General features: G+C 40.6%; 3 protein-coding genes across 5 annotated transcripts; all 3 read left to right on the forward strand.

Moving 5' to 3' along the window:
• Window positions 1-29: 29 nt before the first annotated feature.
• On the forward strand, window positions 30-2048 carry LOC310994686 (ladderlectin-like; the record flags this gene model as incomplete). Its single annotated transcript, XM_083983472.1, has 9 exons — window positions 30-165; window positions 268-336; window positions 419-448; window positions 540-587; window positions 670-699; window positions 823-914; window positions 1382-1507; window positions 1601-1700; window positions 1975-2048. Exons 2-9 carry the CDS (start codon window positions 288-290, stop codon window positions 2046-2048), a joined length of 549 nt encoding a protein of 182 aa, XP_083839598.1. The 5' UTR covers window positions 30-165; window positions 268-287.
• A 4076-nt stretch (window positions 2049-6124) lies between these two features.
• On the forward strand, window positions 6125-13587 carry LOC310993022 (ladderlectin-like). 3 transcript variants are annotated; one of them, XM_083981266.1, is made up of 9 exons: window positions 6125-6253; window positions 6336-6404; window positions 6487-6516; window positions 6606-6653; window positions 6736-6765; window positions 12601-12692; window positions 12832-12957; window positions 13056-13155; window positions 13358-13587. In XM_083981266.1, exons 2-9 carry the CDS (start codon window positions 6356-6358, stop codon window positions 13429-13431), a joined length of 549 nt encoding a protein of 182 aa, XP_083837392.1. In that variant the 5' UTR covers window positions 6125-6253; window positions 6336-6355; the 3' UTR covers window positions 13432-13587. The 3 variants fall into 3 exon arrangements, with proteins under 3 accessions (XP_083837392.1, XP_083837393.1, XP_083837391.1); XM_083981267.1 differs by having other exon boundaries at window positions 6609-6653; XM_083981265.1 differs by lacking the exons at window positions 6125-6253; window positions 6336-6404; window positions 6487-6516; window positions 6606-6653; window positions 6736-6765 and adding exons at window positions 12028-12120; window positions 12194-12223; window positions 12318-12365; window positions 12448-12477.
• Window positions 13588-15633: 2046 nt separating this feature from the next.
• LOC311005655 (ribosomal protein S6 kinase beta-2-like) lies at window positions 15634-24382 on the forward strand. The gene is made up of 16 exons (XM_083998156.1): window positions 15634-15857; window positions 16634-16688; window positions 16894-16931; window positions 17094-17208; window positions 17509-17577; window positions 17727-17874; window positions 18639-18696; window positions 18830-18930; window positions 19276-19366; window positions 19665-19755; window positions 20306-20413; window positions 20708-20770; window positions 21477-21554; window positions 21684-21791; window positions 21983-22095; window positions 22503-24382. Exons 2-16 carry the CDS (start codon window positions 16635-16637, stop codon window positions 22678-22680), a joined length of 1413 nt encoding a protein of 470 aa, XP_083854282.1. The 5' UTR covers window positions 15634-15857; window position 16634; the 3' UTR covers window positions 22681-24382.
• Window positions 24383-27092: the final 2710 nt, after the last annotated feature.

Genomic DNA, 27092 nt, shown 5'->3' on the forward strand with positions numbered 1-27092 from the left:
AATAATGTTTCCCGCACACAGAATCAATCACAACAGCACACCCACACCCACACATAAACGTGACTCAGAGGTGTTGAGGTGTGTATATAAGAAGAGAGCAGCCTCCTGTCTTCACTGCACCATCAGCTGATACCTGAACATCACCACCTCACATCTACCTGACAGGTACGACTGCTGCTGGGTTTCTCTTCATTCAGTCTCTCTCCCTCTCTATCTCCCTCTCCCTCTCTCTCTGCAGATTAACCAACATTTTGTTTCTCCAAACAGAACAATCGTTGATCTTCAGCATGAAGACTGTCCTGCTCCTCGCTCTTTTCCTCTATGCTGCATCTGCAGGTCAGATTTCACACTCACACTGACACACACAGTAGAGTAATTTCTACCACTGGTACTGACAGCACTGTGTTTCTCCCTGCAGCTCCAGCTGAAGACAAACAGGGGGCTCCAGGTCAGTGTTACAGGGACTGACTTGAATCCACACAGAGAGTAAGAAGTGTATGTCTCTGACACCAGCATCCATTCATGTGTTTGATCCACAGAAGCAGTAGCAGTAGCCGAGGCTCCAGAGGAACAGGCTGCTGCACGTGGTCAGTGTCCTCTTTAAATCTCATGCAGCATTTTTCTGTTGTGTGGTTTCATGTTTTGACTGTTTCTCTGTTTGTGCAACAGGTGTTTCTGAGGAGGAAGCAGTACCTCAATGTAAGAGCCATGTCACCTCTTTTTCTATTTTCTCTCTCTGTTTATGTGAGAGCAGAAGTATTGTCATATGAAGGACAGTGAGTGTGTTTCAGTTGAAATAAAGTTCACTCTGTATCTTTGCAGCTCGGTTTAACTTCTGCCCAGATGGCTGGTTTCAGCACGGCTCTCGCTGCTTCATGTTTGTCAACACCCCTATGAACTGGTACAATGCTGAGGTACTGCTGCTCTCTGTTGTTACTGTGACCATTCGATCATTAAGCTTGTAAAAACTGTGAACATGGCAGAAGACATATAGCTCATATTGACTGTATTATCTCTATCTATCTATCTATCTATCTATCTATCTATCTATCTATCTATCTATCTATCTATCTATCTATCTATCTATCTATCTATCTATCTATCTATCTATCTATCTATCTATCTATCTATCTATCTATCTATCTATCTATCTATCTATCTATCTACATGGTTTACAACAGCATTGATTGTCTTGGCCTAAAGCCTCTGGATGATGATGGTATATGTATGTTAGTAGTTTAGTTTAGTCTGTCACCATCAGTCCACGAAAAGAGGAACTTTACATTACAGTAACATAAGAAAAGGACAAGAGTGAAGAAGTGATGTAACACAAGATCTATTTAGTTGTACAACGACAAATATCCATTTCTCTGTCCATCAGGAGCACTGTAACGCCTTAGGGGCGCACCTGGCCTCCGTCACCAACCCCAGAGAGTACAACTTCCTCAAGCAGATGACGCAGACAGCCGGTCAGTCCATCGCTTGGCTGGGAGGCTTCAGTCTGCAGGTATTCATTTATAAAGATCTTCCATGTCAGTCAGTCCAGATCAAACAGCAGTTACAGTGACCAAAGACAACACTCATGTTCCTTGTCTCTCAGGGCCGGTGGATGTGGATTGACCGTGAAGGTTTTTATTACACCAACTGGCACGGCCAGTTGTCCTCCACCAGCTACCCCTGCATGTACCTGCGCACAACAAGTAAGTCACATCCTTTCTTACTATAGATTTTGCATAACCAGTGCAGGAACAACCCACAGCTTTTTGCTTTGGCTGGGTAGATACATCAGTTCATCTATGTTTTTTGACCAACTTTCTCCATTTAATTATTCATGTGGAATATAACAGCGAAAGCAGAGCAAATGTTTCAGTGCTACCAGGCTATTTTTTGTATATATTGTAATAATATATTGTAATAATTGCAGATTTGGTGTTAATATTATTTTTCTCTCTCTCTTTTTTAATCAAACTTTAGATGGTTGGGGAAACAACCAGTGCACAGTCAGTTCATATCGCTTCATCTGCTCCAAGAACCCATTTGGCTGTTAACATAAATGCTAAACATCTTGGGCCTCAGCTGGGATTTCTTTCTCTTTTTCTTTTGTTGTTCATTGTGTATTCTTTAAGACATTAAAAGATAAATCACTTTTGTATCAAAGCATTTGTGTTTGTGATTGTGGAAGGAAGTTTGTTTTCTCTAATAAAGCAATATACGAATGAGACAGTGTGTGATCTTCCTTTATTTGAGAGAAAGGTCAAAGGTGGAACGAGCTCCTGAAGTGCAGTAGATCAGTCAACATCCATGGCTTTGGTTTCTGTGGATGGTAAATCAGAGAAAATAAAAACCACTTGAAACCACTTTCTAAAAAGAACATTTGGCTGCAAAATAAATATATTATTAAAAATAGAAATTGAAAAAAGAAGGGTGACGTTCTTAAACCTTTTTGGTTTACACAACAAAACATGGTGTCATGTAAATGTCATTGCCAGAAGAACTGAAAGCGCTTCAATGGCTTTGATTGTTCAGCTACAAGAAGAATTTAACATTCACAAAGACATTATATTAAGAGAGAATTATGTTTATCTTGACAATATGTTCAATCCAGACAAAAGCCAAAATCATTTTGTCCTGCAAGGGCTTCCTGGAGATTTGCACAGCAGAACATTGATCACCTACAAGACAGCACATTCGACATTATATTAAAATAGCTTGGACGAAAGTAGGTTTTATGATGTCATTGACATTATGCGTAAAAATACAATAGAAAAACAACTATAAGTACCTGAACAGTTCATTCTTCTGAAATTATGATGCTTTCTAACCCCTGGATAACTTGTCACTGTGTATTGCCATATAAATTCTAATATAGTATTTCTTTAAACATATTTGTTGAATAATGAAGAGTAAAAACTAGCCTGCTCATTAGTGCCATGGGGCTCTTGCTTCAAGGCACTATCATTATCCTGTGTGTTTGTTCCTATTATTCATCTTATGTTGTGACGTGCTGGGAGGAGGCCTTGCCACAGTTGCTGCTAGCTGAGCTCCTGCATAGCCAAAGAGGCGAGAGACGAAGTGGAGGGATTTCCATGCTGTAGACTTATTTAACTGAAGTATCGACCTTACCAAGCCAGGTCACTATCAGCAAAAAAACAAATGTGGTCTGCACCAACTTCCATAACTTCAGTAACGAGTTGGCTGAAGTTGGTGCAGACCACATTAAAATTATAAAACAAAGGGATGGCACCACCCAGTGGCGTTAACAAGTAATGTCATATATAATACTCTGGCTGTTACAATATGTGAAATTTAGGTTCTTGGACTTTTTTAAACATCTAGCTCTGGCATACTTTCACCTAGAGACTCCGTATAAACTTTAAAATATAGAAACAAGTCTTGGTCTGTGCTTTTCCCACATTTCTCAAGGTTTCTTTTGATCAATCACTGTTCAATGATCATGATCATTTTTTGAAATTTTGAGATTAAAGGGATAGTATCATTTTTTAAAAATGGGGTTGTATGATCTACAAATAGCCCCTAAGTAGCCAACTTTAATTGCAGTAGAAGACTCTCTGCACTCCTCCCGTTAGCAACACCAGCCCATAGCCCTGCCCAGAGATTTACAACATACATTGTTGTGAATGGACCCAAAGAAACGGCCTATTTTCACGGCCTAAAAGAGGTTTAACGTGAAAAAAATACACAGTTCCATTGTTCACTATAATATAATTTTTTCCAGCTCCTCAAAGTGCAGGAAAAACACAGTTTTTATTTGGACCTAACCAACTCACGTATCCCTCCGCCCAGGGTTAGCGCCCGCCGATCAGCAGTTGGTTAGGTCCAAATAAAAACTGTGTTTTTCCTGCACTTTGAAGGGCTGGAAAAAATTATATTATAGTGAACAATGGAACTGTGTATTTTTTTTTAGGTAAAACCTCTTTTAGGCTGTGAAAATAGGCCGTTTCTTTGGGTCTGTTCACAACACTGTATGTTGTAAATCTCTGGGCAGGGCTAATGGGCTGGCGTTGCTAACGGGAGGAGACTGCTACTGCAATTACAGTAAAGTACTTAGGGGCTATTTGTAGATCATACAACCCCACTTTAAAAAAAATGATACTATCCCTTTAATGGGTGTGTATTGCACAGAATATTCAGTCTAGAGTGGTTGACATCATCAGCTAGGAGAAGTTGTCGGAAATTGTCCGAAATGTTTCTCTCTGTTTCTCAGCCACAATTTACACTGTACATGATTTTTTCCACATAGAAAAACATAACATCTTTCTCACAATCTGCTTTGTCATAATAAGCACAAATCTGAGACCAGCGCCAAGAGAGACAGAAGATCACCCTCTTTCTCCGCTTTTTTGCCTGTCCATGCCTGGGGTCAGTCTAACGTCATAATAACCCCTCAAGTTACCGAGGCAACCTCTGAGTTTCAGGCCACAGTGCACAGCTGAGGTCAATTTATGAATCAGGGACTCCTCTAATAATAATATCTCTGCAGTTTATCAACTATTTTCCCATACATTTATATGAAGTCTCTGTGAAACAAACACACATGCACGCACGCACGCACGCACGCACGCACGCACGCACGCACACACACACACACACACACACACACACACGTAACTTTATGTCATAACAGTTGGGTTAATTAAGTTGTAAACTGAGTGTGAGAGGTTGGCTACTCTCATACTCAGTGTGACATGGGGCAAGGAATGAATATGCTTAGCAGTCAAAACGGGACACCAGGCCACCCCATTCCTGCCCTCACCCTAGGTTCAAGGTTACTTTATTGGTCTCCTACCCGTGGGCAGATTCAGTTTACATTGGAGTGAGTCGATGAAGGACTTAACATGATAAAAGTGACCAACAGTCAACAGCACTGACCCAGCATAAAACATGACAGCCTGCTGGGAGCTCTTTTCATCTGCAGGAAGAGTGACTTTCCCAGCAGCCAGGCCTGGAAATTCTTATGTAAGAGTCCAAATAACATTTGAGAAACACACAATAAAAGTTACGGTTGTACTAAAAAGGTGACTATTGCTTCCCGGTCTGAGGATGTCATGCAAAGTCCTATCTGAAGTGTTACTAAATGATCTACACACTGTTCTCAGCCACAATTTACTCTTTTTTGCCTGTCCAGGCCTGGGGTCAGTCTATTATCATAATAACCCCTCAAGTTACCGAGGCAACCTCTGAGTTTCAGGCCACAGTGCACAGCTGAGGTCAATTTATGAATCAGGGACACCTCTAATATCTCTGCAGTTTATCAACTATTTTCCCGTACATTTATATGGAGTCTCTGTGACACACACCACAATTGATAATCTATTCAATCACATGTCGCCCCCCAAAGTTGCCCACAGAACGGGCTGAGTATGGGCTTCCCAGACTAAGAAGAGTGGGGCTCCCAGTGGGTCCCAAAATACTGTAGTCAAGACTGCACGGGCTAACCCATATTGTGGCCCCTGTTGGCTTTCTTTTTAAGGGCAAATCTGCTGTATAGGCCCCACATGGGTTAAGACATGTGGGCAAGACGAGTGCATTCTCTGGGCAAGTTCACAGTTGGGCTTGCCCACATAAGACAACAAAGGGACACCAAAGTGAAAAGGGCATGTGTGCCCAGTGTGGGAAGACAGTCTGCCAGGAAATCAGCAAGCTCTTCATTGGCAATAAAAGTGACTTTCTTGGCAGCCTTTGGAAGTTCTTTCATATACTGTTGTCAACTTGGGATGATTATAAATTTCTGTAAACATTTTAAAAAGGCAAATAAAAGTTAGGTTTATAAGGTGACTTGCTTCCTTGACTGAGGCAGTGGTCCAAAATGTATCTCAATGGTTAACATCAATCAATGGGCTTTGTTATAAGTTCCTTATTGCAGTATTGTCCCTCAAATATTGACATAGTACTCAAACAATACACATACATCTTGTCTGACATTTCTACATGTTGCAATCGTGCAAGTATGTGTTTGAACCTGCTTTGAAATCACGACAACCAGTAAGTGATTTGTGTGTGTCAATCAGGAAACAGGTCAGAGTTCAGCTTCAGATTTTAATGTGCACAATTACAATCATGTTTCCTGCACACAGAGTCAATCACAACAGCACATTGTGTCATCCACACCCACACCCACACATAAACGTGACTCAGAGGTGTTGAGGTGTGTATATAAGAAGAGAGCAGCCTCCTGTCATCACTGCACCATCAGCTGATACCTGAACATCACCACCTCACATCTACCTGAAAGGTACGACTGCTGCTGGGTTTCTTCATTCAGTCTCTCTCCCTCTCTCTCTGCAGATTAACCAACATTTCGTTTCTCCAAACAGAACAATCGTTGATCTTCAGCATGAAGACTGTCCTGCTCCTCGCTCTTTTCCTCTATGCTGCATCTGCAGGTCAGATTTCACACTCACACTGACACACACAGTAGAGTAATTTCTACCACTGGTACTGACAGCACTGTGTTTCTCCCTGCAGCTCCAGCTGAAGACAAACAGGAGGCTCCAGGTCAGTATTACAGGGACTGACTTGAATCCACACAGAGTAAGAAGTGTATGTCTCTGACACCAGCATTCATTCATGTGTTTGATCCACAGAAGCAGTAGCAGTAGCCGAGGCTCCAGAGGAACAGGCTGCTGCACGTGGTCAGTGTCCTCTTTAAATCTCATGCAGCATTTTTCTGTTGTGTGGTTTCATGTTTTAACTGTTTCTCTGTTTGTGCAACAGGTGTTTCTGAGGAGGAAGCAGTACCTCAATGTAAGAGCCATGTCACCTTTTTTTTCTATTTTCTCAATGATCAATCATGAGTGTGATCGCCATGGCAGCAAATTTTGATAAAAGGTACAGATGTGTCAGGCTACAACCTTCTAACTGTCTATCAGGCACATGACAGATATGCAGAGTTTATTCAGCAGCATGTTGCTGCTGTAGGAGGCTGTAGAGCAGAAGTTTTGTCATATGAAGGACAGTGAGTGTGTTCCAGTTGAAATAAAGTTCACTCTGTCTCTTTGCAGCTCGGTTTAACCCCTGCCCAGATGGCTGGTTTCAGCACGGCTCTCGCTGCTTCATGTTTGTCAACAGCCTCATGACCTGGTACAATGCTGAGGTACTGCTGCTCTCTGTTGTTACTGTGACCATTCGATCATTACGTAAGCTTGTAAAAACTGTGAACATGGCAGAAGACATATAGCTCATATTGACTGTGTTTAGTTTAGTCTGTCACCATCAGTCCGTGAAAAGCGGAACTTTACATTAACATATAAGAAAAGGACAAGAGTGAAGAAGTGATGTAACACAAGATCTATTTAGTTGAACAACGACAAATATCCATCTGTATTTTCTCTGTCCATCAGGAGCACTGTAACGCCTTAGGGGCCCACCTGGCATCTGTCACCAACCCAAGAGAGTACAACTTCCTCCAACAGATCACGCAGACAGCCGGTCAGTCCAGCGCTTGGCTGGGAGGCTTCAGTCTGCAGGTATTCATTTATAAAGATCTTCCATGTCAGTCAGTCCAGATCAAACAGCAGTTACAGTGACCAAAGACAACAACACTCATGTTCTTTGTCTCTCAGGGCCGGTGGATGTGGATTGACCGTGAAGGTTTTTATTACACCAACTGGCACGGCCAGTTGTCCTCCACCAGCTACCCCTGCATGTACCTGCGCACAACAAGTAAGTCACATCCTATATAGGATGGAATATAACAGGGAAAGCAGAGCAAATGTTTCAGTGCTACCAGGCTATTTTTTTCAGAGTGTATTAATTGCAGATTTGGTGTTAATATTATTTTTTTCTCTCTCTTTTTTAATCAAACTTTAGGTGGTTGGGGAAACCAGCAGTGCACATCCAGTTCACATCGCTTCATCTGCTCCAAGAACCCATTTGGCTGTTAACATAAATGCTAAACATCTTGGGCCTCAGCTGGGATTTCTTTCTCTTTTTCTTTTGTTGTTCATTGTGTATTCTTTAAGACATTAAAAGATACATCACTTTTGTATCAAAGCATTTGTGTTTGTGATTGTGGAAGGAAGTTTGTTTTCTCTAATAAAGCAATTATACGAATGAGACAGTGTGTGATCTTCCTTTAATTGAGAGAAAGGTCAAAGGTGGAACGAGCTCCTGAAGTAGATCAGTCAGCATCCATGGCTTTGGTTTCTGTGGTAGGACGGTAAATCAGAGAAAATAAAAACCACTTGAAACCACTTTCTAAAAAGAACATTTGGCTGCAAAATAATAGAAATTGAAAAAATAAGGGTGACGTTTTTAAACCTTTTTGGTTTACACAACAAAACATGGTGTCATGTAAATGTCATTGCCAGAAGAACTGAAAGTGCTTCAATGGCTTTGATTGTTCAGCTACAAGAACAATTTAACATTCACAAAGACATTATATTAAGAGAGAATTATGTTTATCTTGACAATATGTTCAATCCAGACAAAAGCCAAAATCATTTTGTCCTGCAAGGGCTTCCTGGAGATTTGCACAGCAGAACATTGATCACCTACAAGACAGCACATTCTACATTATATTAAAATTGCTTGGACGAAAATAGGTTTTATGATGTCATTGACATTATGCGTAAAAATACAATAGAAAAACAACTTTAAATACCTGAACAGTTCATTCTTCTGAAATTATGATGCTTTCTAACCCTTGGATAACTTGATTGTCACTGTGTATTGCCATATAAATTCTAATATAGTATTTCTTTAAACATATTTGTTGAATAATGAAGAGTAAAACCTAGCCTGCTCATTAGTGCCATGGGGCTCTTGCTTCAAGGCACTATCATTATCCTGTGTGTTTGTTCCTATTATTCATCTTATGTTGTGATGTGCTGGGAGGAGGCCTAGCCACAGTTGCTGCTAGCTGAGCTCCTGCATAGCCACAGAGGCGAGAGACAAAGTGGAGGGATTTCCATGCTGTAGACTTATTTAACAGAAGTATCGACCTTACCAAACCAGGTCACTATCAGCAAAAAACCAAATGTGGTCTGCACCAACTTCAGCCAACTCGTTACTGAAGTTATGGAAGTTGGTTCTTGTGGGTGTCGACCGGGGAAATGGCAGACGCAAGAGAGATACCTGTAGCATTACACAGTAAAACAAAGGGATGGCACCACCCAGTGGCGTTAACAAGTAATGTCATATATAATACTCTGGCTGTTACAATATGTGAAATTTAGGTTCTTGGACTTCTTTAAACATCTACTGCTCTGGCATACTTTCACCTAGACTCCGTTTAAACTTTAAAATATAGACACAAGCCTTGGTCTGTGCTTTTCCCACATTTCTCAAGGTTTCTTTTGATCAATCACTGTTCAATGATCATGATCATATTTTGAAATTTTGAGATTAATGGGTGTGTATTGCACAGAATATTCAGTCTAGAGTGGTTGACATCATCAGCTAGTGTAGGAGAAGTTGTCGGAAATTGACCGAAATGTTTCTCTCTGTTTCTCAGCCACAATTTACACTGATTTTTTCCACATAGAAAAACATAACATCTTTCTCACAATCTGCTTTGTCATAATAAGCACAAATCTGAGACCAGCGCCAAGAGAGACAGAAGATCACCCTCTTTCTCAGCTTTTTTGCCTGTCCATGCCTGGGGTCAGTCTAACGTCATAATAACCCCTCAAGTTACCGAGGCAACCTCTGAGTTTCAGGCCACAGTGCACAGCTGAGGTCAATTTATGAATCAGGGACTCCTCTAATATGTCTGCAGTTTATCAACTATTTTCCCATACATTTGAAGTCTCTGTGAAACAAACACATAACAGTTGGGTTAATTAAAGCAGAAGTAAGTGATATATTTGTGTTAATATAAGTCTTAAATAGTTATATCTTCCGACAGCAATCACTTACATAGAGTGTTTGGACTGAAACACGGGTCTGTCAGTCCCTCTGCTCTGCTCTGAGTCGAGGAGAAAACATTTATCGTATCCTACAGTTTTTATCCAATGGGGAGAGAGAACGGCATGCAGGGCTGTGTGTGCAGCCAAGGAACGCCGTGAATGTGGCGACGTAGGGACGAGGACTGTTATGGTGCGTTCAAGGAAACTCGTTTTTTTCCGACCTGTGAAGTCGTACCAGTTCGATCTGGTACACAGACTGTACAAAAAGACGTACTGGTACGATTTCACGGGTCGGAAGTTACGAGTGGCCGTTATAGTGACTTTCACCGGTAAAACAGGTCGGAAAAACATGAGTGGGTTGCCTGGAACGCTACAAAGTCGTAAGTTGTGACTTGAAGCTGTAATTTATGATTTCAAAAGCCTGCCTGGAACGCAGCATTAGCGAAAACGACCGGATCACTCACTTATGCTTTAAGTTGTAAACTGAGTGTGAGAGGTTGGCTACTCTCATACTCTCAGTGTGACATGGGGCAAGGAATGAATATGCTTAGCAGTCAAAACGGGACACCAGGCCACCCCATTCTTGCCCTCACCCTAGGTTCAAGGTTACTTTATTGGTCTCCTACCCGTGGGCAGATTCAGTTTACATTGGAGTGAGTCGATGAAGGACTTAACATGATAAAAGTGACCAACAGTCAACAGCACTGACCCAGCATAAAACATGACAGCCTGCTGGGAGCTCTTTTCACCTGCAGGAAGAGTGACTTTCCCAGCAGCCAGGCCTGGAAATTCTTATGTAAGAGTCGACATAACATTTGAGAAACACACAATAAAAGTTACGGTTGTACTAAAAAGGTGACTATTGCTTCCCGCCCGGTCTGAGGATGTCATGCAAAGTCCTATCTGAAGTGTTACTTAATGATCTACACACAGTTCTCAGCCACAATTTACTCTTTTTTGTCTGTCCATGCCTGATGGGGTCAGTCTATTATCATAATAACCCCTCAAGTTACCGAGGCAACCTCTGAGTTTCAGGCCACAGTGCACAGCTGAGGTCAATTTATGAATCAGGGACTCCTCTAATATCTCTGCAGTTTATCAACTATTTTCCCATACATTTATATGGAGTCTCTGTCACACACACAACAATTGATAATCTATTCAATCACATGTCGCCCCCCAAAGTTTCCCACAGAATGGGCTGAGTGTGGGCTTCCCAGACTAAGAAGTGTGGGGCTCCCAGTGGGTCCCAAAATACTGTAGTCAAGACTGCACGGGCTAACCCATATTGTGGCCCCTGTTGGCTTTCTTTTTAAGGGCAAATCTGCTGTATAGGCCCCACATGGGTTAAGACATGTGGGCAAGACAAGTGCATTCTCTGGGCAAGTTCACAGTTGGGCTTGCCCACATAAGACAACAAAGGGACACCAAAGTGAAAAGGGCATGTGTGCCCAGTGTGGGAAGACAGTCTGCCAGGAAATCAGCAAGCTCTTCATTGGCAATAAAAGTGACTTTCTTGGCAGCCTTTGGAAGTTCTTTCATATACTGTAGTCAACTTGGGATGATTATAAATTTCTGTAAACATTTTAAAAAGGCAAATAAAAGTTAGGTTTATAAGGTAACTTGCTTCCTTGACCGAGGCAGTGGTCCAAAATGTATCTCAATGGTTAACAGGGACAATCAATGGGCTTTGTTATAAGTTCCTTATTGCAGTATTGTCCCTCAAATAGTATAGTGCTCAAATAATATACATACATCTTGTCTGACATTTCTACATGTTGCAATCGTGTAAGCATATGTTTGAACCTGCTTTGAAATCACGACAACCAGTAAGTGATTTGCGTAAAGTGTGTCAATCAGGAAACAGGTCAGAGTTCAGCTTCAGATTTTAATGTGCACAATAACAATAATGTTTCCCGCACACAGAGTCAATCACAACAGCACATTGTGTCATCCACACCCACACCCACACATAAACGTGACTCAGAGGTGTTGAGGTGTGTATATAAGAAGAGAGCAGCCTCCTGTCATCACTGCACAATCAGCTGATACCTGAACACCACCACCTCACATCTACCTGACAGGTACGACTACTGCTGGGTTTCTTCATTCAGTCTCTCTCCCTCTCCCTCTCTATCTCTCTCTCTCTGCAGATTAACCAACATTTTGTTTCTCCACACAGAACAATCGTTGATCTTCAGCATGAAGACTGTCCTGCTCCTCGCTCTTTTCCTCTATGCTGCATCTGCAGGTCAGATTTCACACTCACACTGACACACACAGTAGAGTAATTTCTACTGACAGCACTGTGTTTCTCCCTGCAGCTCCAGCTGAAGACAAACAGGAGGCTCCAGGTCAGTATTACAGGGACTGTCAACTTGAATCCACACAGAGAGTAAGAAGTGTATGTCTCTGACACCAGCATTCATTCATGTGTTTGATCCACAGAAGCAGTAGCAGTAGCCGAGGCTCCAGAGGAACAGGCTGCTGCACGTGGTCAGTGTCCTCTTTAAATCTCATGCAGCATTTTTCTGTTGTGTGGTTTCATGTTTTAACTGTTTCTCTGTTTGTGCAACAGGTGTTTCTGAGGAGGAAGCAGCACCTCAATGTAAGAGCCATGTCACCGTTTTTTCTATTTTCTCTCTCTCTTTATGTGAGAGCAGAAGTATTGTCATATGAAGGACAGTGAGTGTGTTTCAGTTGGAATAAAGTTCACTCTGTCTCTTTGCAGCTCGGTTTAACTTCTGCCCAGGTGGCTGGTTTCAGCACGACTCTCGCTGCTTCATGTTTGTCAACACCCCTATGAACTGGTACAATGCTGAGGTACTGCTGCTCCAACTGCTCTCTGTTGTTACTGTGACCATTCAGACAACATAGCTCATATCATATTGACTGTGTTATCTACAAGATCTATTAATTTGTACAACTACAAATATCCATCTGTATTTTTTCTGTCCATCAGGAGCACTGTAATGGCCTGGGGGCCCACCTGGCCTCCGTCACCAACCCAAGAGAGTACAGCTTCCTCCAGCAGATCACGCAGACAGCCGGTCAGACCAGCGCATGGCTGGGAGGCTTCAGTCTGCAGGTATTCATTTATTAAGATCTCCAACATCAGTCAGTCCAGATCAAACAGCAGTGAGTCAGTGACCAAAGACAACAACACTCATGTTCTTTGTCTCTCAGAGCCGGTGGATGTGGATTGACCGCCAAGGTTTTTATTACACCAACTGGTACTCCCCCTCCTCCTCCAGCAGCTACCCCTGCATGTACCTGCGCTCCAACAGTAAGTCACATCCTTACTTACTTTACCTTTACATTTTGCATAACCAGTGCTTTGGCTGTATAGATACATTAGTCAGCCAGTCTGCTGTTTCCTCAGATGCTGTGGTGTATTAATTGCAGATTTAGTATTAATGTTTCTCTTTTCTGTTTTTTGCTTTCTTCTTCTTTCTTTTTCTTTTTTTTTTTTTTAAATCAAACCTCAGATGGTTGGGGAAACACCCAGTGTACCTCCTCTTCATTTCGCTTCATTTGCTCCAAGAACCCATTTGGCTGTTAGCGTACATGCTAGTCAACTGGGACCTCAGGATGGATCAGCTGGAATTTCTGTTTTGTTAAATGTTAAAAGATGAAGTGGTCAGTAGCCTTTGTACCAAAGCATTTGTGTTTGTGGAAGGAAATTTCTTGTCTCTAATAAAGTCATGTACAAATGGGACAGTGTGTGATCTTCCTTCAATATCACTCCCGGCAAGAATACACGTGCCACAGTTCCTGAGTGACGGATGACTGTATTCACTGTCGAACTGTTCTGACACAAAATGCACACAACTTAAGCCTGTTTTCCTTGCACACAGGATGTAAACACACATACACAAGAAAAATAAAAGTCGCTGGTTGCACACCGGAGGGAATGAGTCCATCTTACCAAATAAACGTCTTCCAAATAAACTCTTTTTTGAGTGGAGTGCTACAGCCAAATCAGTCCGTCTCACAACGCAGAATACACATTGTTTCCTCATTCAGTATTTATAAAATTAAACTGCATTGAATAAAATAATTAACAAAACATAAAGTAAAGACTTAAATAATATGGCAGTTAAACTCACACCAAATCACAGATGTTGTGAGTTCAATTCATACTTTTCTTTTTACACCTTTGTTTCAGCGTATAGTGAAATTAATATGTAAACTATTACACTCATTCTGTTTATAGACCGGTCTTTTGCACAGGTCGGCCAAGATACATGAATACTGGCTTAGTGCATTTTTCCTGTTTGTCTAAGGTTGAATCACTAACTAATAGTTTCACCCTTCTGTCCTCAGGTACAGTATTACTATGTCATTAACCTTTGTATCCCTCTTATCTGTTTGCCAGATTTGTTTTTCCTGAAGGCTAATTTGGTACTCCTTTATCCACCTAGTCCAGAATTAATTTGACAGAAACTGTGTCTGTCGCCATCTCTTAAACAGATCCTGGCTCACAAATTGACCAGGAGGGGGCAATATTATGCTGGACTTCATCATGAGAATGTTTGGGAGTCAAAGGTGCCAGGCTTGTTGGATCATTTAAGTGCTTGATATTCAGAGGTCTGCTGTTTATAATAGTCATCACCTCATACAGGGAGGTCTGAAGCGTAGTGTCAAGTCTTTTAGCAGACTGATCAAGGAACAGAATTGGCATTTGAGCATTTAGAGAACCAGCATCAGGACAAATCATCGCCTCCACTGTTGACTGTCCGGGTCGCCTTCACCAATTTGCTTCCCTCATTTCTGCTCACACACAGATCCACAGAATGCTGAACCAAACACACTATCTGAATAGCAAAGACAATTGCATGTGTTACCATACATGCTCTAGTCTAGACAGATTCACATCCTGTTCTCGTCCCAATATTGGATTTAATGGATAAGATGGGACTCTATAGGCTCAAAAGCCTGAGCTAGGGTGACTCTACCATTAAAGCAGAAGTAAGCGATCCGGTCGTTTTGGCTAATGCTGCGTTCCAGGTAGGCTTTTGAAACCGTAAATTACAGCTTCAAGTCACAACTTACGACTTTGTAGCGTTTCAGGCAACCCACTCGTGTTTTTCCGACCTGTTTTACCTGTGAAAGTGCACTATAACGGCCACTCGTAACTTCCGACCCGTGAACTCGTACCAGATTGAACTGGTATGACTTCACAGGTCGGAAAAACACGAGTTACGAGTTTCCTTGAACGCACCATAACAGTCCTCGTCCCTACGTCACCACATTCACGGCGTCCCTTGGCTGCACACACAGCCCTGCCAGAGCGATAGATATATCTATCGCTCTGAGCCCTGCATGCCGTTCTCTCTCCTCATTGGATAAAAACTGTAGGATACGAGAAATGTTTTCTCCTCGGCTCAGAGCAGAGCAGAGTGACTGACAGACCCGTGTTTCGGTCCAAACACTCTATGTAAGTGATTGCTGTCGGAAGATATAACTATTTAAGACTTATATTAACACAAATTACTTCTGCTTTAATTCAGAAGTGAGAAACATAGGCTATTACTATTTTAAGTCAACCACCCTGTAATTCGCACTATGACACAGACCATTACTGTAATAATTCTGATATAATAAGAAAAAAAGAAAAGAAAATAATGGTAAAATAACATAAAACTACCTCTACTTCTAAAATCTAATAATAAAAGCAGTAGACGAAGAAATATCTTTTTTTTTCACGCTTCCTTTGTCAGCCCCGTTGCTTGGTGACGTCGAAGGTTAAAGGTCAATCCAGCGACAACAACAACAGTCGTGTGTCAGGCTGGAAAGAGGAGCATGACGGGAACCTAAGCACTACTGTGTGTCTGCGTGTGTGGTTGTTGCGGGTTTGACTAGGGTATTGTAACGAGAACAATGACAGCCGCAGCTGTGGATGTTTGAGGAACAGCTTTGTGTCGTGTAACTGCTGAAAAACAGATTGAAATACGAAAAACCTGTGTGAGGAAGCAGCGTTACCAGGTACGAAGCTAGTTAGCATTAGCATCTTTAGCAGCTACTTGTCAAACCAGCTGTCAGTCTTAACTTATCAACGTGATTTGACATAATGACGTTGCCAACCATTTGTAACCAATGTGACAGGTTTTAGGCAGTAGTAGCTCCCCGATAAGCTCGCTAGACAATGATGGGAGTCAGCTGTTTGAAACTCAAACATATGTTGACACGGCCACTCACATGTTGTTTTGGTAGCCTCTTTGACTAACTAGCATGCTAACGAGAGAACTCATTTTAAACCATTTTACTATCATGTCTGTGTGTTTGCTGTAAGCCTTGATTAATAAATATTGAAACGGGTGTCATGGTTTGTTTTAACTTCAAAGGTGTTGCTACACCACGTATGATTTGCTAAAACTATTGCTTTGTGGAGGCTAGGCTAACATTTTAAGTGGGCCAAGATAATTGAGTTTTCACTCTTCCTTTCTGTGGATAATTACACAGGTACAATATATTCTGAGGTCTAGTGACTCCAGTGGTCCATCTGAAAGACTGAAAATATATACCAGCATTTCCTAATGCAGAGAATACCAATAAACGTTGCCACAGTCATTGCAGTATTGCAATTATTGTCCATATTGAGGGCTGGGAGCTTCTGAAGTGCTCTAGTGATGTTCACTGTTCTGCAGACAAGGCAAGAATAAAATGTTTTTGGAATTATAGGGAAATACTGCAGAAAAATATGTGTCCGTAGATATAAATATAAGCACAACAGACAGTTGACTGTAATGTTTGTCTTTCAGGATGGCAGGAGTGTTTGACATCGACTTGGAGACTGAGGACGTCAGCGATACAGAGGTCTGTATCTCATAATTATTGAGCTTTTGTCACAGAAATAAACAGGGGTGAGATGAGAATTTTAACACTGGTTTTATAGTAATTGTGCATCAAACTTGAGCCCTTTATGAATTTTGAATTATGGAGTTAAACCAGATTTTTCTTTGAAATACTCCCTTTAGTGCTATTGTTTAACCCTCGTTTGTTTGCCATTCCTCATTTGTAGGACGATGTCTGTGACTTCACAGTGCCAGAACCAGAGAAGTATGTTGAATGTAATATTTTTAAATCTTACACATAGCTATACATCGATGTCCTTCAATATACAAATATACAGCAAAACCTATATGAAGTCTGAGGCACCCTCAGGAGTCTCAGACTCAGTCTCAGACAGCTTATTTTGTGTCAATCTCACCCTTATCCCAGTGTTCAGACAGAGGAGGTGGAGTTGACCAGTGAGAGTGTCAACAGAGACAGTGAGAGAGTTGGACCAGACTGCTTTGAGCTTCTTACTGTGCTGGGAAAAGGAGCCTATGGAAAGGTTTGTTGTGTGTGCGTGTGGGTGCACACCCTGGTAGTGCATGTAATTGACACTTTCTTTTTCTATCCACAGACGTCTGTCTTTTGTTTTTACTTGTAGTATTTAGATGTAACAACACCCCTATCTATTCTGTGTTTGTACTTTGTTTATGCAGAACCACAGCCTAGACCTAACACCCATGAAAAGTGAAAACATCTGTTAAGATGTGCCACTACATATAGAACTACTAGTGCTACACAATATGCAAAACATTATATTGAGTAATTTTATTTTAATGAAAAAATAAATGTCTCCTTTAAGGTTTTTCAGGTGAGAAAGGTTCAAGGTGCCCAGATGGGGAAGATATTTGCCATGAAGGTCCTGAAAAAGGTACTTGGGCACAGTTCTCGGCTTCCCAGAGACACAGTTCCTGTTCCTCTGTTTCCTCTACACTCCACTCTCTCAGTCTGCCTTCCATTTTCTCCCTTGCTTCTCTTTATTTTCTCTCCTTCTCATTTTTCTCTCATGTTTATGTTAAGGCTAAGATTGTGTGCAATGCGAAAGATACAGCCCATACACGAGCAGAGCGGGAGATCCTGGAGACGGTGAGACACCCATTCCTCGTGGATCTGCTCTATGCCTTCCAGACTGGGGGAAAGCTCTACCTCATACTTGAGTGTCTAAGCGGTAAGACAGAAGCACTAAGGGCTGGATTGAGGCATGGGAAGGATAAAAACATAGGAGTTAAAGCAGAAGTAAGCGATCCGGTCGTTTTGGCTAATGCTGCGTTCCAGGCAGGCTTTTGAAACCGTAAATTACAGCTTCAAGTCACGACTTACGACTTTGTAGCGTTCCAGGCAACCCGCAACTCGCGTTTCTCCGACCTGTTGCCTGTGAAAGTCACTATAACGGCCACTCATAACTTCCGACCTGTGAACTTGTACCAGATCGAACTGGTACGACTTCACAGGTCGGAAAAACACGAGTTACGGGCTGCCCTGAACGCACCATAACTTCTTGTCAGCCGACGGAGTCAGCAGCCCCCGCCCTCGTCATGGATCTATTGGTCCTCGTCCCTACGTCACCACATTCACGCGCATCCCTTGGCTGCACACACAGCCCTTCATGCTGTTCTCTCTCCTCATTGGATAAAACTTGTAGGATACAAGAAAAGTTTCCTCCTCGGCTCAGAGCAGAGCAGAGGGACTGAGAGACCCGTGTTTCGGTCCAAACACTCTATGTAAGTGATTGCTGTCGGAAGATATAACTATTTAAGACTTATATTAACACAAAAATATCGCTTACTTCTGCTTTAAGACACATTTTAATGGATAGTGGGGACAACAAGGAGGGAGAAAAATGGATGAATAGAGACATAAGGAAATTCTAGTATTACAGTATTAGAGGGGAAATCTATAATGTCATAACTCTCTAATGTTGGGCATCACCAGGAGGAGAGCTATTCATGCAGCTGGAGAAGGAGGGTATCTTCATGGAGGACACTGCTTGGTAAGGAATGCTTCTTTTCAGCACAATGTTTACACACAAACTGTAATTTTTTTTTTATAGTTTAAGCATGCTAGTGATATTGAATTGTTTCAAAGGAAATTATTCTCTGAAAATAACTTCTGTCCATGTGTAGTTTTTATCTAGGAGAGATCACATTGGCCCTGGGTCACCTCCATTCTAATGGGATTATTTACAGAGATCTCAAACCTGAAAACATCATGCTTAATCACCAAGGTAACACACACACCGGTTTGTCTGGCAAGATATGTAAAAAATCACCAATCCAAGATCAGATCAGTGATCCATCTGAGTGGGACGTTTCAAATGTTTCAGAATACATTTCAGCTGTTGACCACAAACAGATCCATATGAATAGTGCTTGATCTTGTACTGTAGTATTTAGCTTAAGTTAATGTTTTTCAAGATTTTTTGCGATCTCGAAATTCGATCGAAGTGCTTCAGTTTGACCAAACCTGATCCTAGGTGCCCTAATAAATGTAAACAATGTTTGTGTATTTGTCTGTTCCCTGCTTTGCTTCGCTGTAGTTGAAGACACATATTCTTTTCTCTGTTTTAAAGGACACATCAAGCTAACTGACTTTGGCCTCTGCAAGGAATCAATTCATGATGGAACAGTCACACACACCTTCTGTGGTACCATAGAGTACATGTGGGTAACATTGCACCTTCTCTCACCTACTCACTCAGTTAAAAAAAAAAAGACACTCTTTTTGACTCTGTAGTGATCACATGTGAAAACAGGTGCTGTTTTTCTCCTTCTCCTTTCTTCTATAAGAACATGTGGTATGGTTTAGTGGGTTGTCTAGTGTTTCTTATACTATACATAATGTTGTAATGTCATTTGTCAACCCGTGAAACATTCAAGAGTGATGTAACACAAATTGTAAAGGCATTATAATTTAATTTGTATGTATATGTCTCCCTTTTCATTGTTTCCTCTTCTTTAGGGCCCCAGAGATCCTGACCAGGTCAGGTCACAACAGAGCAGTGGACTGGTGGAGCCTGGGCGCCCTGATGTACGATATGATGACTGGATCGGTAAGCCAGACCTGTGACAGAGAACACATAGTTATTATGAGAAATCTATGGCAGGAGATGCGGAGAGCGGTGAGGAAGCCTCACTGAGGGTCCACATCACCCGACTTTACTCCTGTTATAACAAAAAAGTGGCAGCTGGAGCCCAAAATATTGTGGAACCATAAGTGAATGAAAGAAGACCATCTCCCTGGTTAGAATTTCATCTCAGCAATTTCTCAATGATCTCACCCCTTTGGCCTTATACCTCAACTTTGGTACAATAGATACGATTTGGAAATACTGCAATTAGGTAGAAATAATTAGACAGAGAATGTCTCTTCTTCAAAACGCACTGAAGGCAAGCATTTATCGAAATAAATAGTCAAAGGCAAATAAAAGAAACAGAACAGCTCAGAATATGAGACCACCTTTAGATGGGATCACCAGCTACAACACTCAACATGTTGATGTTCTAAACCATGAGCCACAGCCATTACTTACATAGTGCCTATAGTTTGTGGTAGCACAATGTTGTATTGAGCTCCTTAACTCCACTGATTTTTTCCACCAGCCTCCATTCACAGCTGAAAACAGAAAGAAGACCATTGACAAGATCTTGAAGTGTAAACTCAATCTGCCTCCATACCTCACCATTGATGCCAGGGACCTCATCAAGAAGGTAACACACAGATAAATACTAACATACAATGTGCATGTGGATGAAGGCTGTATGTTCTTCTGTTTCATCAAGATTATGAATGTATTTGTTTCAGTTGTAATATGTTTGATTCTGCCAAAGGTCACTGTACACAGCTCATCCTAGTCCAGGTTCAACTCTCAAGGTCTCCCAATGGGATATTTCCTCTGTCCCTCCCTGACTGACTGACTGACTGACTGACTGACTGACTGACTGACTGACTGGCTGACTGACATATATATTTACAATTACATGTATCATTCCATCTATTTTCAGCTATTGAAGAAGAATCCAGCCCAACGACTTGGCTCCAGTAAAACAGACTGTGCTGACATCCAGGTAACTAACTAATTTTCACTCACTCTGTGATGACCAATGTAACCACTAGCAACCACCTTGGCTTTCTACTGGATTTTTTATGTGGTTTCACCATAATTGTGCTAATAATGCATAAAATCCATGTGACCAATGTGACATTCAAAAACAATTCCACCAGGTGAAATGCTGTATATCATCTAATGCAATGTCACAGAATTCACAAACGCAATTGGATGTAGAGTAAGAGAACAAGAGAAAGAAAGAGAAAGATACAAGGGGTCGACAACAAGTATTGACTGAGTTGTCCTGTTCTTGTATAGCACCCGCATTGTTTAAATGGCAAATTTGCTTGCACTTGCACTTATCTGTGCACCCATGGGTGTGTTAGTCGTAATGTGCGACGCACTGCTATCTTTGAGCAGCAGAAAGTGATTGCATGATAGACCAAGAAAAACCTGGGCTGGACCCAGCGTTGTGTTATTTCACTGTAATTATAAGGATGCATTACCATGACAGTGCCAACATACACTGATATACTGGCAGAATAAGCCGAAACTGCGCTTAGATGTTTGGATCATTCAGAAAGTCAAGAAAGCTTTAATGGGATTTGATGTTTTTAATGATGGTTTTAATGTGGATATTGTCTCAGACAAAAAAAATTTAATTTAATAAATTGTAATTTAATTTAAAAAAAGAACAAGAAAAAAGCTGTTCATTTTCTCTGCAGAAACATCCTTTCTTCAGGCACATTAACTGGGATGACCTGCTGAACAAGAGAGTGGAGCCACCATACAAGCCACAGCTGGTGAGTCATCAGTTGTCATTTTGTGCCCATTATGTTATCAAATAGCTTCTTAAATTCATATTATGCTTTTTACTCTGGCCTGTACCTTTTCTGTTCAACTTCTGGCTTTCCCTGTCTGTCTCTCTGTAGCACTCAGATGAGGATGTGAGCCAGTTTGACACCAGGTTTACCAGACAGACGCCAGTGGACAGTCCAGATGACACCACACTCAGCCACAGTGCAGAGCTAGCCTTTGCTGTGAGATACTTTTCCTCTTTAAATATGTATATGTAGACGTTAGAAACCATAGCCAACTGGAAATGAAACCTGAAACATCTGTTTTCAGGTCACAAGTCAGTGCCTCTTTCCCTTTTAACATAGCTGTTATAGGGAGGAAACCAGAATTACTGTTTCTGTCCACCACTAACTGAGGGGCCATTTTGTTTCAGGGTTTTACCTACGTGGCTCCATCGGTCCTGGAGAGTCTAAAAGAAGGCTTCTCGTTCGAACCCCGAACACGCCCTGTACGCCGGCACAACAGCAGCCCACGGACACCCATCAGGTAACACAGAAAACATCAGTGGAATCTATTACGCCACATCACAACTAACATTTGTCATTCATCATTAGTCCTAACAATATATATATACAGTATACTGTACATATGTAGAGACAAACAAGGCAAGAACAAATATTAAATCATAATCATGAGCATAAGAATTCCTGTTACCCTTTTTTCAGGATAAATAGATTTCTGAATTAATTTAAATTCAAGGGATTTAACCAGTCAGGCTAACTTTTTCAATGAACAATAAGATGATTTTACAATTATCATGTTGTTTTCTACATTATCTCAGAAAGTTTTACATCAATAATGTGTGACCTACAGTTTCTTCTTTCTTTATCACCAAAGTCACTTACAAATCTAAGGATGCATTGAAAATGGTAAATCATCTCATGTTTCTTCAGTCCCCTGAAGTTTTCTCCCGCCGGACCCTTCAAATCCAGTATCGACAGAGAGACAGACCCTTTCTCTCCCACCTCGCCACCAACACTACCAGTTTCAGTGGCGCTGGAAAACGGAGCTGCCAGTCAGCCAATCAGGACCCCTGCAAGAAACAAAAAGCAGAAAGGACATCGGAGATGAGGAGGAAACGTTCAAAAAGTCGGAGTATGCTGCAAATCTTTGGTCAGATTAATATTTTCGATTGCATACGAAAGTGTAACAGCTCACAGTTGAAGTGTTTTTTGTTTTTTTTTGGTATCATGCTTTAATTTTGAAGTGGTTTTTGAGATCCCTGGAAAGCTAAAGGCAATCAATTTTTTTTTCTGTCATTCATCTTAGAGATACAGCACTTGGGGCTTACTGCCCTGCTCTTCCAGACGGTACCCAGGTAGATCACTTTACCCACATCTCACTGGATCAGTGTGGAATATCCATGCTTTTATTTAATCTGGATCAAAGAACCTCAGTTTCAGTATTGTTCACTGATGGTCATGTTACTGTGTACAGACTCTGTATATCTGCACTTATAGTTCTGTCACACCGTACGTAGCTTTCATATGGAAAATTATGACTTGTGTAAAAAACAAAAGAAATCTCAACATCAAAATAATAGAAAGAGGGCAACAGACCAACTGCTTTTCCTCATGAACCTCTCTAGGTGCATCATGAGTTGCCAAGGTAAAGATTTTGTATGTAATGTAAATGCAAGTATGATTAAGGTGAAGGAAAGTTGTGATATTAAGCAGAGTGTGTGAGAAGAGGTCAGCTATTACTGTCTGACATTTTAATATTTTTTTTTTCAGCTTGGTTGCATTAACTTAAAATTGTAAGATTTCATCATGTGTTGGGGTGGAACTGTATAGGAAACTACTGAATGATTGCTACTTCACATATGTAAGATAAATTATATTCATGAATGCTAGGTTTGTAGTGAACATTTCTGTCTGAAAATATTGCTACTTTCTTGAGTGGTTGTTCTTGTCTACTGCCAAAATTTTTCACACATACTATCCTCATATTGTGCAAACGGACCACTTCCAAACAGAGAGCACTTAACAAGATGGAAATACTGTATTTATTTATTTTGGATCATTAATAAAACATCCATAGGTTGTTAATAGTGGTGCTTTCAGAAAATCAATCATAATCTTGTATAAAAAAAGAGTATTTTGGGTTACCGGATGAACCTATTTTTACACATGAAACTTAGGCCAAATAGTATTTAAATAATAAGCATAATTGTAGATATTTGTGCTTATTAGTGCTTGATTGTCACTGCCTCACACACCCCCTACTCAAACCATGGATTTAGCAGAAAGGCTATTAGGTTCATTTGATGCCAAAATTCTTTCTGCATCTTGATTTTTTTTTTTTTTTTTTAAAGAAAAATGACTCGTAGACAAGATAAACTGAACCAAATCTTTGCATGAATCTTAAGGAACAAAAAAATACAAGCACTTGAAGAGGCAAAATAAGGAAAATTATAGAGGAAAAAATACTACAAATTAATTTAGGAAAACAAAATACACCAGACATGTTGAATTGTAAAATGATCTATGAACTTCTGAGCTTTAAGTCATTGTGATGCAGTGATATTGTATTGACAATTGAAAGTAATTGGGGCAACTATTGTATGGAGTAAAGATGAGGCAAAATTGGAACATTCCTGTGGTGGAAAAATGAATAATAAGTTAACATCATGTTTTTATCTGTCTGCTGAATCACCCTATTGTCTCAAAGCATAACACAATGTCTGTCCATCATGATTTATATGCTGAAAAAATAAAGAATGTATTTCAAAAGGTGTTATCCTGTAAAAGGGAATAAACTCTATTGCTCTGAACTCTAGTCCTGACTCCAGTGTATTGAGTGAGAGAGAAGAAAGTTACGTTACTCCTCTAATATAAACTGGCAGACACATCATTGACCACAGAATTCAGATTCTGCAAATTCTGAATTCCCAAATGGTCATGGTGGGAGTAAAAAAACAGGAAAACCCTCTTAAATGAGGAGTTGGTCTGCCTCGGGTTAAACAATGGCAAAGAGGCTCATACAATATCATGGTGTTTTTTGTATTGAGGTTTCATTGAATTAATGAATTAACTTGGTGTGCAAATACAGTAGGCTCCTGTCTGACTTTCATCCTCTGCTGTATTGTATTTAAAGTTTCCCAACCTGGCGCAGACTTTATGAACTCGACTCTGCAAGGCCTCCTTTTGGTTGGTCCACTGGTGACCCTTTGCTGTATGTCATTTCCACTCTCTCTGCCTCCCCATCTCCTGTCTCTCTTATCAATTAAAGGCAAAAACGCCCCAAAAATACTTTAAAAAAAAGAAAAAGAAAAAAGATAGAGCCACATACGTAATAGGACATCTCAGTCTAAAACCCTATAAAAGCTGGGTAGATGCACATGGACAGCATCCTTGAGATGACTCTAACCTGGATCCAACCAGGAGGAGACTGTAATGAGCATAAGGGGCATGTGAATAAGGAGGAGGCAGCACAAAGGAGCAACAAAGATTTGAAACTCACGAGAATTTCATGACAGGAGAAAAGTTGTACAGGAGAACACCCTAAAACCTCCATATTGTACTTCAGTGCAAATTGTACCTGTCGTATTTAGAAGATGGAAGGATTGACAAGAGGCCAAACTGTAAAACGTATTGACAGATTTTTTTCATGCTCTCATATTTCAAAGTATCCACAATGAAAAAGTCCTATTACAGTTATTGTTGCTTAAGGACACAGTGCTGCAGCTCTCTGCCACCACACTGTGGCTGATTTTACAACTGTACTCTGCTACTTTAGTCACTGAGAGAAAACTGTCACAATTTCTCTTTTGCCAGACCGAAGGCCAGACTGAAACAATGTTTAAGTTTTGCTGTGATGGAAGCATTTATTTTTGGTGTTTTTGTTTTCATTTTTGTGTGTGTGTTTTATTTTATTCACATGTTTGTTTGTTTTTTATTATTATATATTGTATTATAATAGTCAATGCTTATACACAGTTGCCCATAAAGTTGTAATCATTTTATTTTCAGAAAATTCCTCTTTTTATTCCTATTATAAAGGTTAACTGTGGTTTAATTTTCACAGTGATATGTTTGGAAGAGGTTGATCAATAAAGTTTTGAGAAGATATAGCCTACACTTTATCTATCAAGAATAAATCAAACTGTCACAATCGTTTCATGAGAATAGGTAAAAACATTTTATTCCAACTCTATGGGCAACACATATCAAATATGATCCTAAACTATATCAAATATGTAGGCTATATCTTGCTTATTATGATGATTATATTAAATATTAAATTATATTATTGACAGGATATATTTTTTATATTTTGAATACTGGGCAATGTTATTTATCTTTACTGAAGAATATGTGTATAATATTCAAAATTGTATTGAAATACAAGTTTTTTGTTTTGTTTGTTTTACTGGACAGGCCTGCAGCCAAATTATCTCCTGGGATGATGATTAATACGCACATGTTCTTTTTTTAATTGTTCTTTTTCAGGCAAATACTTCCTAAGAACCTCATGTTGTGATCAGAGATGAGGTGTAATGTTTGTGTGAGCGTGGGTTGTGACATGAGAGTGAGTGACTATATAACATACAGAAGTAGTAGTAGTAACATAGTTGCCCACTTTGGTTACAACTGCCTTGGTTTTGTTTACACAGAGGAGTGAAATCCTGTTTGAATCAGCTGATCAACCTACTGTACAACAGCTATATGACTATGTAATAACCCACAAATAAATTGTGTTGAGCTAACCTGAGACTAAGTGAGAAGAGGGCTATGAACAACCATGGCAGAATCAAAACATTTGATCTTTTTTTTTTTTTTTTAGAGATAGGCCTATATCAGTCACTGTTTCTTGTGACTGCAACATTGTTGAGATTATAAACTAACTTCAGCACAGGGGCCAGTTTGAGTCAACATTATTCCCACCTACTCCTGCCATAGTTACAGATCAGCCACAGTTTTGTTCACTGTTTACAATCCTGTCAACTTGGATTGAAATTTATCGGAACATCTCACACATGCAAGAGAGAGAGAGAGAGTCAGCTTCTCCTGTAGTCTGTATGACATTTAGAATCAGCAAGGTTGTTGGGCTGCAGTGTATGTTTTGTAACTGGAGAGGTCGACGGTCACATAACTCCCCCAGCTCCTACTGAGAGTGGCCTGTGACGAGGCGGCGTATCCAGTGACAAACACAGACGAGATGGAAACAAGTGAGTGTGTTTGCTGATCTTGCACAGAGCATGTAGAAAGGACTGCTCTAAGGAATGCATGACTGTAGCAACCGAAGCAGCGATGCACTAATCAATGTTTTCATATCAATGATGGGTGAAATGTGTAATACAAACACTCACCGATATGAATCCAGTGAGTGTTCCCCTCAGAGCTCGTATCTTTAGTGTCTCTGCCAGCATTTTTTCCCCCCTCTTTTTGTTCTGTGTCACAGTCAATCTTGTTTCTAGCAAATGTAAGCAGCTGTTTTCATTTGAAAGCTGTGATAAACCCACTGTTCCAGTCAGAGCTTTG

Source organism: Trachurus trachurus, assembly GCF_905171665.1.
Source record: "Trachurus trachurus genome assembly, chromosome: 1".
Taxonomy (NCBI): Eukaryota; Metazoa; Chordata; class Actinopteri; order Carangiformes; family Carangidae; genus Trachurus; species Trachurus trachurus.

Excerpts from the sequence above, each read along its gene's own strand:
- LOC310993022 (XM_083981266.1), top strand. The coding sequence starts at position 6,356 with ATGAAGACTGTCCTGCTCCTCGCTCTTTTCCTCTATGCTGCATCTGCA. Across the intron at positions 6,405-6,486 it reads CCTCTATGCTGCATCTGCAG|CTCCAGCTGAAGACAAACAG; the intron begins GTCAGATTTCAC and ends TTCTCCCTGCAG. Across the intron at positions 13,156-13,357 it reads CATGTACCTGCGCTCCAACA|ATGGTTGGGGAAACACCCAG; the intron begins GTAAGTCACATC and ends ATCAAACCTCAG.
- LOC311005655 (XM_083998156.1), top strand. The coding sequence starts at position 16,635 with ATGGCAGGAGTGTTTGACATCGACTTGGAGACTGAGGACGTCAGCGAT. Across the intron at positions 18,697-18,829 it reads TTCATGGAGGACACTGCTTG|TTTTTATCTAGGAGAGATCA; the intron begins GTAAGGAATGCT and ends GTCCATGTGTAG. Across the intron at positions 21,792-21,982 it reads GTGCAGAGCTAGCCTTTGCT|GGTTTTACCTACGTGGCTCC; the intron begins GTGAGATACTTT and ends ATTTTGTTTCAG.